A 12,968-nucleotide genomic window follows, 5' to 3' on the forward strand; every position below is an offset into this window, starting at 1 on the left:
AAGATCATTTAATGTCCATCCTAGCTGGAAAATATTGTTATTTTTCTATTTTGATGACTATAAAAATCCCTAAAATTCTCCATGCATTAAATATTTAGTACATTATGCAGTGTTTTCATCATAGAAAAAAAATGGGTGAGAATTTCTCACCCTTTCTCAAAAACAGGGTGAGATTTCAGAAAGTTAAGTGAGATTTCTAAAAACTAAAAAAACACAAATAGACTTGAAAAAAAATCATTTCTTTTATAATAATACATTTTTAACATCTTCTATATTTCAAAGCATTGAATATTTTTGATGCATCATCATAGAAGATTTTGCCTTTACTAGGTATTTGCCCATCTTACATTAGTGCATAAAAAATTTGAACGTCTTACATGAAAAAACCTTACCTACGGTAAACACGAGGTTGCAGAGAAATGTGTTCTGAAAGGGGTTCCGTGGTTCGGAGGGGTTGTGTTCTGTTGTTCGAAAAGGTTCTGAACAATAATGGTAAATAGGGAAGCTAGATAATGGAGCAAATGTTGAAAATAATGAAAGATCCAGGAAGAAAAGTGAAACGAATTTTATTCTAAATGACGTAATTCGAAGCTTTTTCCAAAATGTGAGAAATTCGCGAATTTTGAAATTGATTTATAGAATGCGCGAATTTCTCGCGATAATCATTTTTTAATGCGAGAAAAGAAAAAAATACGCGAGATTCTCGCGTTCTCGCGCTGTACTGAAAACACTGATATGCAACAATTAACATGAAAGTTATATTATTTCATAAAATCGACTGGATTTTTCCTACCCATGTTGGCAGTTATATATATATATATATATATATATATATATATATATATGTGTGTGTGTGTATGCATTTTCACACTTTTCTTTCAAAAGCTAGAGTAACAATGGAATGGATAATCAAATCAGAAATATTCTTTAGAAATGACAAATTATGCTAGATTTTTAAAATATTTCAAAAAATGGTCTTAATGTATGAAATTGTTTAGTTTTCTTTGTTCAATACTTCTTAAAGACCTTTGTCATTGATTTGAATTTACCCATATCGGGGGGAATTTTTCTGCTTTTGGGCAGAATTCCATCTTTTCATCAATTTAATAAAATTAAATGTTCTGTTTTTTTTTCCCAAAAAGAGTACTATTTTTTTAAATTTCCTCAAGAAAGATTAATTTGAAATGCTTTTTCCTATCTATATAAACATAAATCTAAATTACAGGATTTAAAATCACACATACATCGCTTTTGGGCAGAATTCCATCTTTTCATCAATTTAATAAAATTAAATGTTCTGTTTTTTTTTTCTTCCAAAAAGAGTACTATTTTTTTAAATTTCCTCAAGAAAGATTAATTTGAAATGCTTTTTCCTATCTATATAAACATAAATCTAAATTACAGGATTTAAAATCACACATCGCAATCCATATTCACGTGATTTAAAATTGCTCATCTTGATCTGTATTCATGCGATTTAAGATTTCACATTGCAATTCATATTCATGCAATTTAAAATCACATATCGTGACTTATATTCAAGTGATTTAAAAATCTTATTCTGGGATTTGTATTCATAGAATTTAAAAATTGCGCATCAAAACTCTTATTTATGTGATTTAAAAATCTCGTCATAATTCATATTCACCGGTTTAAAAAACACTCATCAAGATTCAAGCAAGTTGAAAAAAAATTTGTGCTTTGACATTTTTTTATTAAAGCGTTCATGATATTTTATGGATATATGATTCCTACACACACTTTTTTCTTGTTCAAAATGTATTTTTTACACATGATTTTTAGATTTCTATTTTCACCTTTTTTGTTTTTTACCAAACTCAATATCTGTAACTGTCATTACCGTATCCTCAGACTAAATTACCTTGTTTTGTAAATATCATGATAGTAACGTTTTTAATGTTAAGCCTATTTAAGTCTAAATTGTAACGTGAATGTAGCACATTCGATATTTATTCAGAGTATAGAGCTCTTTTTAAATAATTCACCAAATTTTTATTTTTTAGTTATGTATATCTATAATACAGAAATGCAAATTTCAGAAATATGAATCAAATATTAAAATATGTTGATTAAACTTTTGAAATAATCTTTAATTTTTTTTAAAAAGAAAAAAAAGTAAATGAAGTAAAAGGATTAGTTTCATTAATCTTAAACATGATAATTCTCTCAAGTCAAACAAAGAAAAACATTATCTTCTATATTTTCAACTTCACTAGCATGGAGCTTTGTTCAGTTTCTTTCCTTGTTAATGTTTTAAAAATTGTTATTGTAATCACAAAACTGGCATTTTTTTCTTCTTAATAGGCAAAAAACATGTTTTTATTATTTTACTTTTCAGGAAAAACATACAGAATTTACGAGTTTTGTCCAGTTCAGATAGTTTCATGATGGAAGCTTCTTCAAGAGAAGGCCTTTCATTGAAATCTCGAAGCAGTAATTTTGGTAAATATAAATTTTGACTTTTAAAGTGCAAATGCAAACTGCTTAGATTTTGACTGTGCTTTGATTATAATGCTTAAAAAAACCATTTTTACAACAGCCTGTAGTGGGCCAGAGAGTTTAAGACTCCACCATTTCATAACCAACAACATAATGGTGGTCAATATTTGCACCCAAGCCACTTTTACTTTTAAGATAAGTTGGTACCAATTAATCTGAAGCTCAGTGGTCTGCGAGCCCGCACTGGATCATTATACTTATTATTTTGTTATATAGATCTAAGTGTTTTTGATAACTTAGTTAAAATCTTAGTGTAAAATTTAAAAAATTGTAATAAAAATAAAGAAGAAATTAAGAAGTGTATTTTTTCTGTATTTGTTTTCTAGATCATTTTTGATGTATTCCAATGAATATTTCCGCATATAAATATCTTTCCAAATAAGTTATACAATATACTTATCTAAATTTATTTGATAAAACCTTTTATCTGAAATTATTCATTAAGTTAAAATTGATAGTTTAACTATTTCTTAATAATTTCTACGATACATGGGAACTAAAAACAATTTATGATTTTAAAGTTTATATTAGGATCTTAGAACAGTATTTTGTGGCTAAAATAACATTGAATATAAAAAAAAATTTTTAGGCATAAATTTACAACTTTTGGCTATGGTATTTGATTTCTAGTATTGAATGGCACTGATAAGATTTGCCTGGTTAAAATTTTGTTAATTATTATATAAAAATAGTGTATGGATTTTATCTCTCGTTTTTATTTTATTTTTAACTTACTGGCATGAATTGATTATGTATAATCAATTGATACCAATAAGTTAGAAATTAAGATACACCACAATTTAAAGTGTGTAACTGATGTTTTGAAAAGACTTGACACCATCAGGTAAAAAACAAGGAGAAACTTTGTGAATATGGTAAATAAATTTCTCTCTTCTTCTTCTTTTTTTTTCTTTTTTTTTTTTAGATTATAAAAAATTTAAACTTTTTACCAATTTTTTCCTACATAGTTATAATTTTTCTTTTTATATTTTCAAAAATAATGTCTACTGTGTTATTTTTCTGTTATTTTATGATATTTGTGCATTTTTAGGATTATCAAACAATGGCCCATCTCTTTTCCCTGAAATTGATGATTTTATTTTGAGTCAAGTAAATGATCATAGAATAACAGGTTTTATTCGTAAATGGTCTTACATTGAAAAAGAAGAAATTTTAGTTTATGAGATAGGAAACTACAGGTATTGCTCTAATATTGGTCGCCATCATAAAAGTAATAATATAATGTAAGTATCTCTTTCAATTTCATAACTCTGTATTTTATTTTAATATTATGAAATTAATCAAAATAGATTATCAACTGCATGATCTAAAATAAGAAGGCTATCTTAAGAAAATATGCAGTTTGGGAAATATTTGTTTTCTTTTTGACTAGCGGGAAGAAATTCTCACATTTTTTTTAAAAAAACATGTAGTACTTATTGAAGAATTTGCTATTATTCTTCTCTTTTTTTTAATAAATATTCATGAGCTAACTGTGAAATTTATAGTTTTAGGTCTCAAAAGATAGATTTTGTTTTATTGTGTATTTTGAAATAAAATTTATGTCTTGCATCAAATATTACTACTTTATATGTATTTAATTTTATACATAATTGATAACTAATGAGACTTAAATAAAGATGAAAAACTTTCTGTGACTGCGAAATCTGAATTAAGAAACTTTCTGCAACCAATTTGTAATTAGTTTAACACTTGTAATTAGTTTCAACCATTTCATCGTCTCCTAATTTTGCCAAAATTTGTTCAAAAATCACTGATTTTTATCTTGGTGTTTTGAATTTTATAAAACTTTAAGTTGATTATTATGCATACCAACTTATATTTCTTTGGTATGCATAATAATCAACTGAATTTAGCAGTTTTTTGAATATATATAACTAGTTATTAGCTTATCTCTTTTATCTTATACTTGACTTTCTTTATATATCCAAAATTAAAGTCACTCAGAAACTTTTCGGTACTCGCATTTAATAAATTCTTCTATAATATTCACTTTTCAATTTTTCTATACTTGAATAATCTGCTTTTTTATTATATATAATAGTACAAAAAATTATATTGGCTGTAGGGTTGAGTGAGGAAAAAATGTATTATTTTTTTAATAATGAGCAGTATTAAAACGTTTTCCACGATGATGACAAATTTTCTGTAAACAGCAAGAGCAGTGTTTGTTTATATTATGCATATTTGTATTATAAGTATAAATTAAAATTCTAAACTTGTAAATTTCCTATTTATTTCTCATGCTTTATAAATTTTATCATTACTCACAATTTATTTCTTGCATTAAAGTTAACGTAAAAATTTGTTTCAGGTTGATTGTTGATTTAAGAAAGAAACACTATTACCAAAAGTGCCATGATCCTGAATGCCGAGCTGAGAACTACAAATCAAACGGTATGCTCTAATTTATATACAATAGTGTAATACTTATATATAAATTAAATTTCACTTTAAGGTTTTAATGATTTTTGAGTCTTATGTTTAAAACATTTTATTCATTATTATCAATATATATATATTTTATTCATTATTATCTATATATATACTGGTATTTCTCTATCTATTCTTTGTAGCACTATACTTATTATGCAATTTGTTAGGTTTGTTGTCATAAGTAATAATTTAAGTTGTATAAAAAAGTTAATTATACGTTAAGTATTTTTTAAGATTCATTTTGTTGGATTATCTTTTCTTAAGTAATAATTTAAGAAATGTTGAATAGTTAGTTATACGTCAAGTATTTATTTAGAATAATTTTGCATTTTTACAGAAATAAAAACTTGGTTATGAAATAATGAATTATTTCGATTTATTTTTTTTTTGATCTTTTCTAAAAATGGTGGAGAAATTTTGAACACAAATGGTGCCTTATACTGTCACATACCAATTATTGGTAAGGGAACTTTCCTTTTTCAAGCAAAATCATATATGTATTATACAATACTCAAGTTACGGTTCGAGAGGTGCGGGAGAAAGTAGTACAGCACATAATGGATGAGTTTTTTTATTTTATCTCACGACAGAGATCAAAATATTTTTATATATCTCTGCTGCCTACCATGCTTAAATGTCCCTAACTCATACATATGGTGGTTTGGTTGATTTAATGGCTAGTGGTCAGATTTTAAATTCTTGCTGAAATCTAAAGTGCATAAAGAATTTTGACAATATCGCGGGCATTTCTTAAAAGTAGTTAAAATTATAATCGAAGTACTTTCATGTGGGCAACAGCCGGATGGTTAAAAAAAAATTTCATATAGTATTTAGAACTAATTAAGGTGTTAGAATTTAAGGAAGGGTAAAAAAATTAGAATATTTAAATACAGTAGTGCTGTACATTCGGCTTTGTTACCATCAAAGTCTATATGTTGTACAAGATAATTTTGAAAGTTGACCTAACTGGTCACCAAAGGGAATTTGCTTTTTGATATACTTAAAACATCTAAGATTAAAATGTAAAATAAAATTAATATTCCTTAAAGTAAATAGTTATTTGTATTAAAATTTTTATTTATTATTTCTTTTAAAAAAGAAATTTTTGAAATACAGTGTATGTTACGAATTCTTTTTTGAAATAATATAAAAAGTTTTTTAATTGATTATGAATAATAAGTTATAAACTAAAATAAAATGCAAAACTTTAATGAAAACTTAACGTTTTTTTTCCTCAAATTTTTATTAATTTTAAGGGATTTATGACTTTAATTAATTTTAAAAGATTATTATTGGGATTTATTGAGCCAAAGTTTTATTTTATGTACTTCTCTGCTTTCATTTGTCACATCAACTAGTGATAAACTAATTCAAATATCCACTTATAACCGCAGTCCTTTTTTCCATTAAACACCACGGCTATGAAAAATACCTGATTTATTAACTGCTTCTGCAGGAGTGGTAAATAATTAATTGGTTTAGCTACAGTAACACTTTTGATAAATAGTTACTATATGCCTATTTTCAGCTTGTGATGCACTTCCAATTTCATTAGTATTGAGAAAACTATTCACATTGCTTTATCTGAAAAAAAGTTGTTTAAAAAAAAAGTACAAAAATATGAATTGATATTTAAAATTATGTATTGATAAGATAATAATCTATTTTTAAAAAAATCATCTAAGCTTATTTTCTATAAGTTTTAAGAGCTTTCATTTTTTAAAAAAAATCTCTTTTTAGCTATATCACTTCCTTTATCATTGTATCTACCTGAAGACTTCTTTGACATGGAATGTTTTTCACAATTAAAATCAGAACAAACTGAAACATTATCAAATTCAGAGAATAGTGAAAAGAAAGAAGATAGGAAAGTGGAAAATTTCAATGATATATTGGTTGAAGATTCGTTTTTTGAAGACTGTTTCCCTTTCACTCAGTTAAATCCAGCTATTAAGGAGGATTCAGTTAACACTGAAACTTATGCACCAGTTCAACATGTTATGGAGGATTCAAACTCATTACAAGATATAAATTTTGATGATGCTTCAATAAATGATTTTGAAAGTGATGATATGACAGAAAGAACTGGTATGTCTGCTCTTATTTGTATAATAAAAGTTTCTCCAATATATATATATATATATATACAGTCAAACCCCGTTATAGTGACCCTTCAAGGGACCGAAGTTTTGGTTCATTATAACCGGGAGTTCACTATATCAGTACTGCAAACAATTTTAACTAATTTTTCCGAACTGCCCCCTTTTATAACACATTATTAAAATAAATCACCAATAAAAAGAAATACAAAAATGATTAAACAATATGTAGTAACAAAAAATATGTTGATTTTTATTTTTTATTACTCGTTGTCTTGCGTACAAAAAATTTAGGGATGGGAAACTGAGATAGAAGAAGCAAACAAAACAAAAAAATGCTTATGGTACATTTCACTTAATAGATGGTTTTAAAAATCGGTATATGTATTTTATGTAGAAATTTCAAAATTACCAAAAAATGAAGGAAAAAATCAGTCGAAGACAAAAAAGTTCACAGTAACCAATTTCCTCTTTTCTTTTGGTTTCTCTACTTCCACAAAAAAATAATATTATATGTGTATAGCAAGGCACGGGAGCGAACATTTCGTTCACTATAACCGAGAGTTCGTTATAGCGGGGTTTGACGGTATATATATATAATAATAATAATATATATTGTATGTATAATGTAATAAAAATATAATGAATAATATATATATAAATATAATAATAATGTATAAAAAATATTTTTTTTAAATACCTTTGAAAAATATTTTTAATAATTTTCTTCTCTTGTCATTATTTTTTATTATTTTCCATCTTTTCTCAATATTTTAACTTCAATATTTTAATATCAAAATCTATAAGCTACCAATGTGCAGCATTGCAGGACAAAGATTTATTTATAGGTTTCTCTGATGAGGATTAATTTATTTCTTCTCTCACGACGTATGATTTTTTTGACCGTTTCAGGCTTGCTTAATATCTCCACATAGGTAGCAGTGTTTATCTTTATTTAATAGTCTATCAAAAAATTGGGTAAACTGTACATTAAGGTTTTTTCCCCGTAAGTTTCTGCATTGGCTTCAGGAAAATGTAATTTCTGCATATTTATGACTTGATGTTTCTCTGTGTGATATATTTTTGGATGTTATGTAAATGTCCAATTCTTGTGCTAATTCAGCATGATTAAATCAATCGTCTCCTTAACGACTTAAAATATGATGGGCGATCTCTTTTCTTAATGTCTCAATTATTTTAGCATATGTGATTAAGTTTCTTAACGCTTTGTGTCAACTTAACGTAATTTTCAATAATACTCAAAATGCAAATTTTTTAGACTAGCAAATTGAATATTTATTGTTCCACAATTTATAACTTGTCTAACTACAGTGTCACCTGTAGATAATTTCCTTGCTCAGCAAAATTCACTGTCTTTTGCGACAAAACCGTAATGGTATTCAAAAGAGTTTATTTTAAAATAATACTATCCCCTCCAAGGGAATGTCACATAGTTTCTTTAAAGCTACAACTACTTCAGGAGAGTAAAAATAAAATTAATTGCCATTGCATACATTTGCATTTGCACCCTGTATCCCTTTCACAGAATATCAAAGACGTAAAAAATTCATAAAATGCTCTGAGTTTTTAAAATCTCCGATGCGAGCGCTCATAATTTATAGTAATGCATGGGGTTAAGGGGGGGGGGAGGCAAGCTTCTGTTGTTATATATTTTTTTTCACAAGCAGGTTTTTTGAAGTCAAATATGGAAGACAAATGTCTGTTTCAGTTTTATTTCTACCTTATGTTAACCCACCCTAAATATCTACCCATGTTATAAGATTTTTACTAAATGAACCAAATTTACTTCTGATTTTTGACATTCATAAAAATTGAGAAATAAACTCCCTTCAAACTTCATTCACTTACTTTAAATAAGCTTCTTTTTTTTTTCAGATTCCAAAGCACCGAAAAATAACGATGTCTATCTTAATAGCGCCATTGATGAAAATTTTTTTAATGAAGATACAAATGAATTATCTAAGGAAGATTCGAATTCAGATTTAACCTCTGATGAAGATGAAATCATAATGGCTGAAGCAGCTGCAATGTTAGAATGCTCATTTACTTGTGAAGACATCATGTCAGAAGAAACCATATTTTAAATATTTATTCAATTTATGATGAAAAGTATAGGAATTAATATTCAGCCGAATGAGAACATAGCACAATTATATGTTTTTAAATGACTGAAAATAATACCATTCAATTTTATGTACTTAATATATTGCATGAAATTTCTCTATCATGCAATTCTGTCACCACAGCTTCATTGTAAACTAAATTAAATTTTTTTATTGAAGCTGTTTTTTAAAAATGACAACATTAGTGTCAATGATAAATTTTATGCAAGTTTATGTTTATTCTAATTATCCTTCTTCAAATATAAAGTTTTTATCAGTAATTTTTAAGGTTACAATATAGAATAGTGTGCCCCCTAGATTGAGCTTTGTACCTTGGAGCTTTTACTGTATATGAAATCTTTTCTATTATTTGTGTTTTGAATTCTTATTGTTAGAAAATTTCACTTTTAAGTTTTTCACTTTTGTTTTATTTTAAAATTTCACTTTTATATTTTTAATATAATATCATTGTTGAGATATTATAGCACTATTTTTATTTATGAATTTGAAATGGATTTGTTTTAATCCCATGTTATCAGAGTATATATTTGTACATTAATATATTTTTATTTGTACATAATTCATATTTTTATAACTTTTATGGAACTTCTGTAAACAATTGAAATGCTTTAAATTATTAAATTTATTTTGTTATCAGTATTGTTTTAGTGTTATTTTAAGGATTTCTCAAAAAAAGAAGTACAGTTAATCACACTTTTTTTGTTTTTACTGTAAAATATCTATACATTTAGTTATGACCCTGCAATACAAATAATAATGATGCGAGTAAATTGAGTTCTGAAACACTCCTACTTTTTGTATACCTGCTATAAAGACAACATTCTTAAATAAATTCCAAAAAACTGAAGCGGTAAAATTTACCTGATCAGAAACTTTATACGCTTCAAAAATATACAAAAACGAAAGGACAGTCGACATGGTTCAAGCACATCAGAAATATTCACCCATTTTTAAGACTTGACTGACGTGAAAGTAGTGCAACAATAATGATTTGGAAAAAAACATAAAGTGGTCAACGAAAAATGGGGAAATAAAGGTAAGAAAGAAAAATTAGAGAACCATAGAAGCTGAAAGAGGTATCAATAGAGCTGCACAATGTGCTATTAGCGACGCTCTGGGAAACACCCACGAGGATGCTCTGAAGACCTATCTTAATTTTTATCCTCTGCAAAAGAGATCTTATTTGTTAGGTCACTTCCTCAATTTAGACTAAAGGGCAAGGAAATTTTCTTTGGATCTTTGTACTTGTGGTACAGCTCAGTGACCAACCACAGGGTTTTCAATTCCACAGATTTTAAGAGCACGTATATCGCATGTACCAGGTGGGTCTTGGCGGAGTCGAGGATCGAACATCGGGTCCTCTAGAATGAAAACCAATTCTCTAACCTCTAGGCTACCACGGCCCAAAGCCAAGTTAGGAAAAAAAAAGATGAAAAACAGAACAAGAAAAAACACAGTGGCAGAGAGGCAAATCAGGGTAAAATGTATTTTTCACATGTTATGGATAAGTGTGGAGGAACTAATGTAATTAACAGGGGAATCGGCTTTCGAAAGAATAAAATAGGATTCCAGGATATCAAGATGAGCTGATGTGGCGAGGGTGGAAATTATTTCCACCGAAACGATTGGGTACTTACAACTAACCTCATATTTGTCTACTCATGTAGTTGTGTGTGGCGTGTTAACGTTACAACTTTAAGTCTTTAGTTTAGCTGAATCAATTTTTGTATTCGATTTATTTTTATACTTTTTGGCTACATCATACTTGTATGTCGATTCTGATTGGTGAACCAATGCGTGCCGTCTTTTGCAAGTATCTAATTACTTAGCGAAGAAAATTTTTGTTATTGAAATATAATTATCAAACAAAAACATTTTGTTAACAAGAATTTTATAATATTATTCTAACACCAATTTTATTTAATATAGAGGAGAATAGAAATTCAACAATATATTGTTAAAAAAAAAAGACATTAAGTCGTAATATTATTTAGAACAAAATAAACGAACAAGAATTTATATATAAATTGAAATTACAGAGCAATAGTTGTATCTGAAACTTTATTTATTTGAAGTGGAATAATTGATAGCAGTTTTTATCCCAGTTTCTTACAATGACTCAATCAAACGATAAAAGGGGGAAAATATACTGGAGAGTGCCCCTTGGCGAAATTAGCGACTTATGTTTGCGCGGAACACCGTGGTAACAGGAATAGCAGCCAGAATGATATTTCTTTTTATGACTGCCCACATACCTTCGATCTTATTGACCAGATTCAAAAGTAACCTTACCAGCCGGTATCCAACTTAGAACTAACGGACATTTAAAAATAACGCTAAAATCTAAACCAATCAGAATCACGATTGGGTTTCATCACCCAGCTTGGGGAGAATCAAGGGGCACAATCAAATATAGTCTACCCGATAAAAGTTATAAGATTTCCTTCATTCAATTTTATTTTCTTCCTTTAAACTATACGCTTGAAGCAAATTAAAAAATCTTAAAATATTATATTTTTAAGTTTTATTCTGAATTCTCAAACTAAATTGAAAAAAAATAGTGCGTGGAGTCCCTCCGCGCGGAAGAAGTTAAACTTCGCAACCTCCGACATTAATTGTAGAAGAATCAGCAGTCGTAGAAGGATCACTAGTTCTATTCAACGACTCTTTTTCCTGCTCCGCTCACTTCCGTGCTCTGTAATCACGGTAATATTGTGCATTTTTCCCTCGTGGACCTCTTGAACCAGTGGAAGTGCTTGTGGTTGCCTCATCGTCTCGCCCTGGAAAATGTATTTGTATTAATAATGTATATGAATGCATCATAATGTAATTTCAGAAGAGAAAACCTAACACTCAATTGATATTCACAAGAGACGTACCTTGGCATAACCTTAAATCCGTCGCATTGTCCGTGGGATTGTTTTCACTCATTTTTTACAATTGCTATCCACTAAATTTGAAAATAAAAAATACTGCATTATTAAATTATATGTGTATCAAAACAAACCAAAAAAGTATTCGCGATCGCAACGCTCGAGTACGCCGTCTAGCGGGAGCCTGTAAATATCGGACATTAATTTATCACGTTTTCATTTAGTTCCATCAAAGTCATTGACTGAATCAGACGCCATTTTTTAGCAGCAAATAAGAAACAAAATTTCCCTAAGGAAAAGGCCGAAGAACTTGAAAAAAATCTCCAGAATATTAGTAAATCTTTCAGGAACAGAACACGCCAAACATTTGAAGAAAAATTCCTCAATAATCTTTTATTTCTATTATCAACAAACTTGCAACTGATGACTTCCGATTTTGGATACTGTTACAGATGTGTGTATTAAGGTAAAATGCATTTCTTCTGTCTTCAATTCATTACGAATTAAAGTGAAGTCAACATTGCTTTCGTCATTCCAGTGAATAAATATGAATTCAGAACATACAGAATTGTAATAGTTATAGCATATTCTTCTTCGTTATAGAATAGTATATATTTCAGTATCCATATAATTCGGAAAACAACAATAAAAAATTATCCAAGTTACTTGAAATAGTGCCATTTGTGCTGATTCTTAATTAATTTAAATCGTTTTCTTGGTAAGTTTTTTTTAATTTTGAAAGAATAAGTTCAACTAGAATTCAGCTATTCTGCTTTTAGCTACATATTCAAATTCATATCAATTATAAAATTTTGCTGTGTAGTATGTTATCTAAAAGTAATGAAGGTATAAACTATGTATCTATTATTTGAGAA

The 12,968-nt window shown here is 27.9% G+C and overlaps 1 protein-coding gene across 5 annotated transcripts in view; it reads left to right on the forward strand.

Moving 5' to 3' along the window:
- The window catches only part of LOC107438307 (DNA-directed primase/polymerase protein), a 29,135-nt gene extending 19,276 nt beyond the window's left edge, over positions 1–9,859 (forward strand). For 4 of the 5 annotated variants that reach the window (XM_016050566.4, XM_071178503.2, XM_071178504.2 and 1 more), the window contains 5 exons: positions 2,360–2,463; positions 3,572–3,764; positions 4,856–4,938; positions 6,718–7,065; positions 8,973–9,859. In XM_016050566.4, coding sequence (XP_015906052.3) covers positions 2,360–2,463; positions 3,572–3,764; positions 4,856–4,938; positions 6,718–7,065; positions 8,973–9,181 — 937 coding nt within the window. In that variant the 3' untranslated portion in view covers positions 9,182–9,859. The remainder of the gene's footprint in view (positions 1–2,359; positions 2,464–3,571; positions 3,765–4,855; positions 4,939–6,717; positions 7,066–8,972) is intronic. The other variant, XM_087166033.1, reaches the window with a different exon arrangement.
- The last annotated feature ends 3,109 nt before the right edge of the window (positions 9,860–12,968 follow it).

This window comes from Parasteatoda tepidariorum, chromosome 6 (genome assembly GCF_982258835.1).
Source record: "Parasteatoda tepidariorum strain Cologne lab strain chromosome 6, Ptep-v5.0, whole genome shotgun sequence".
NCBI lineage: Eukaryota > Metazoa > Arthropoda > Arachnida > Araneae > Theridiidae > Parasteatoda > Parasteatoda tepidariorum.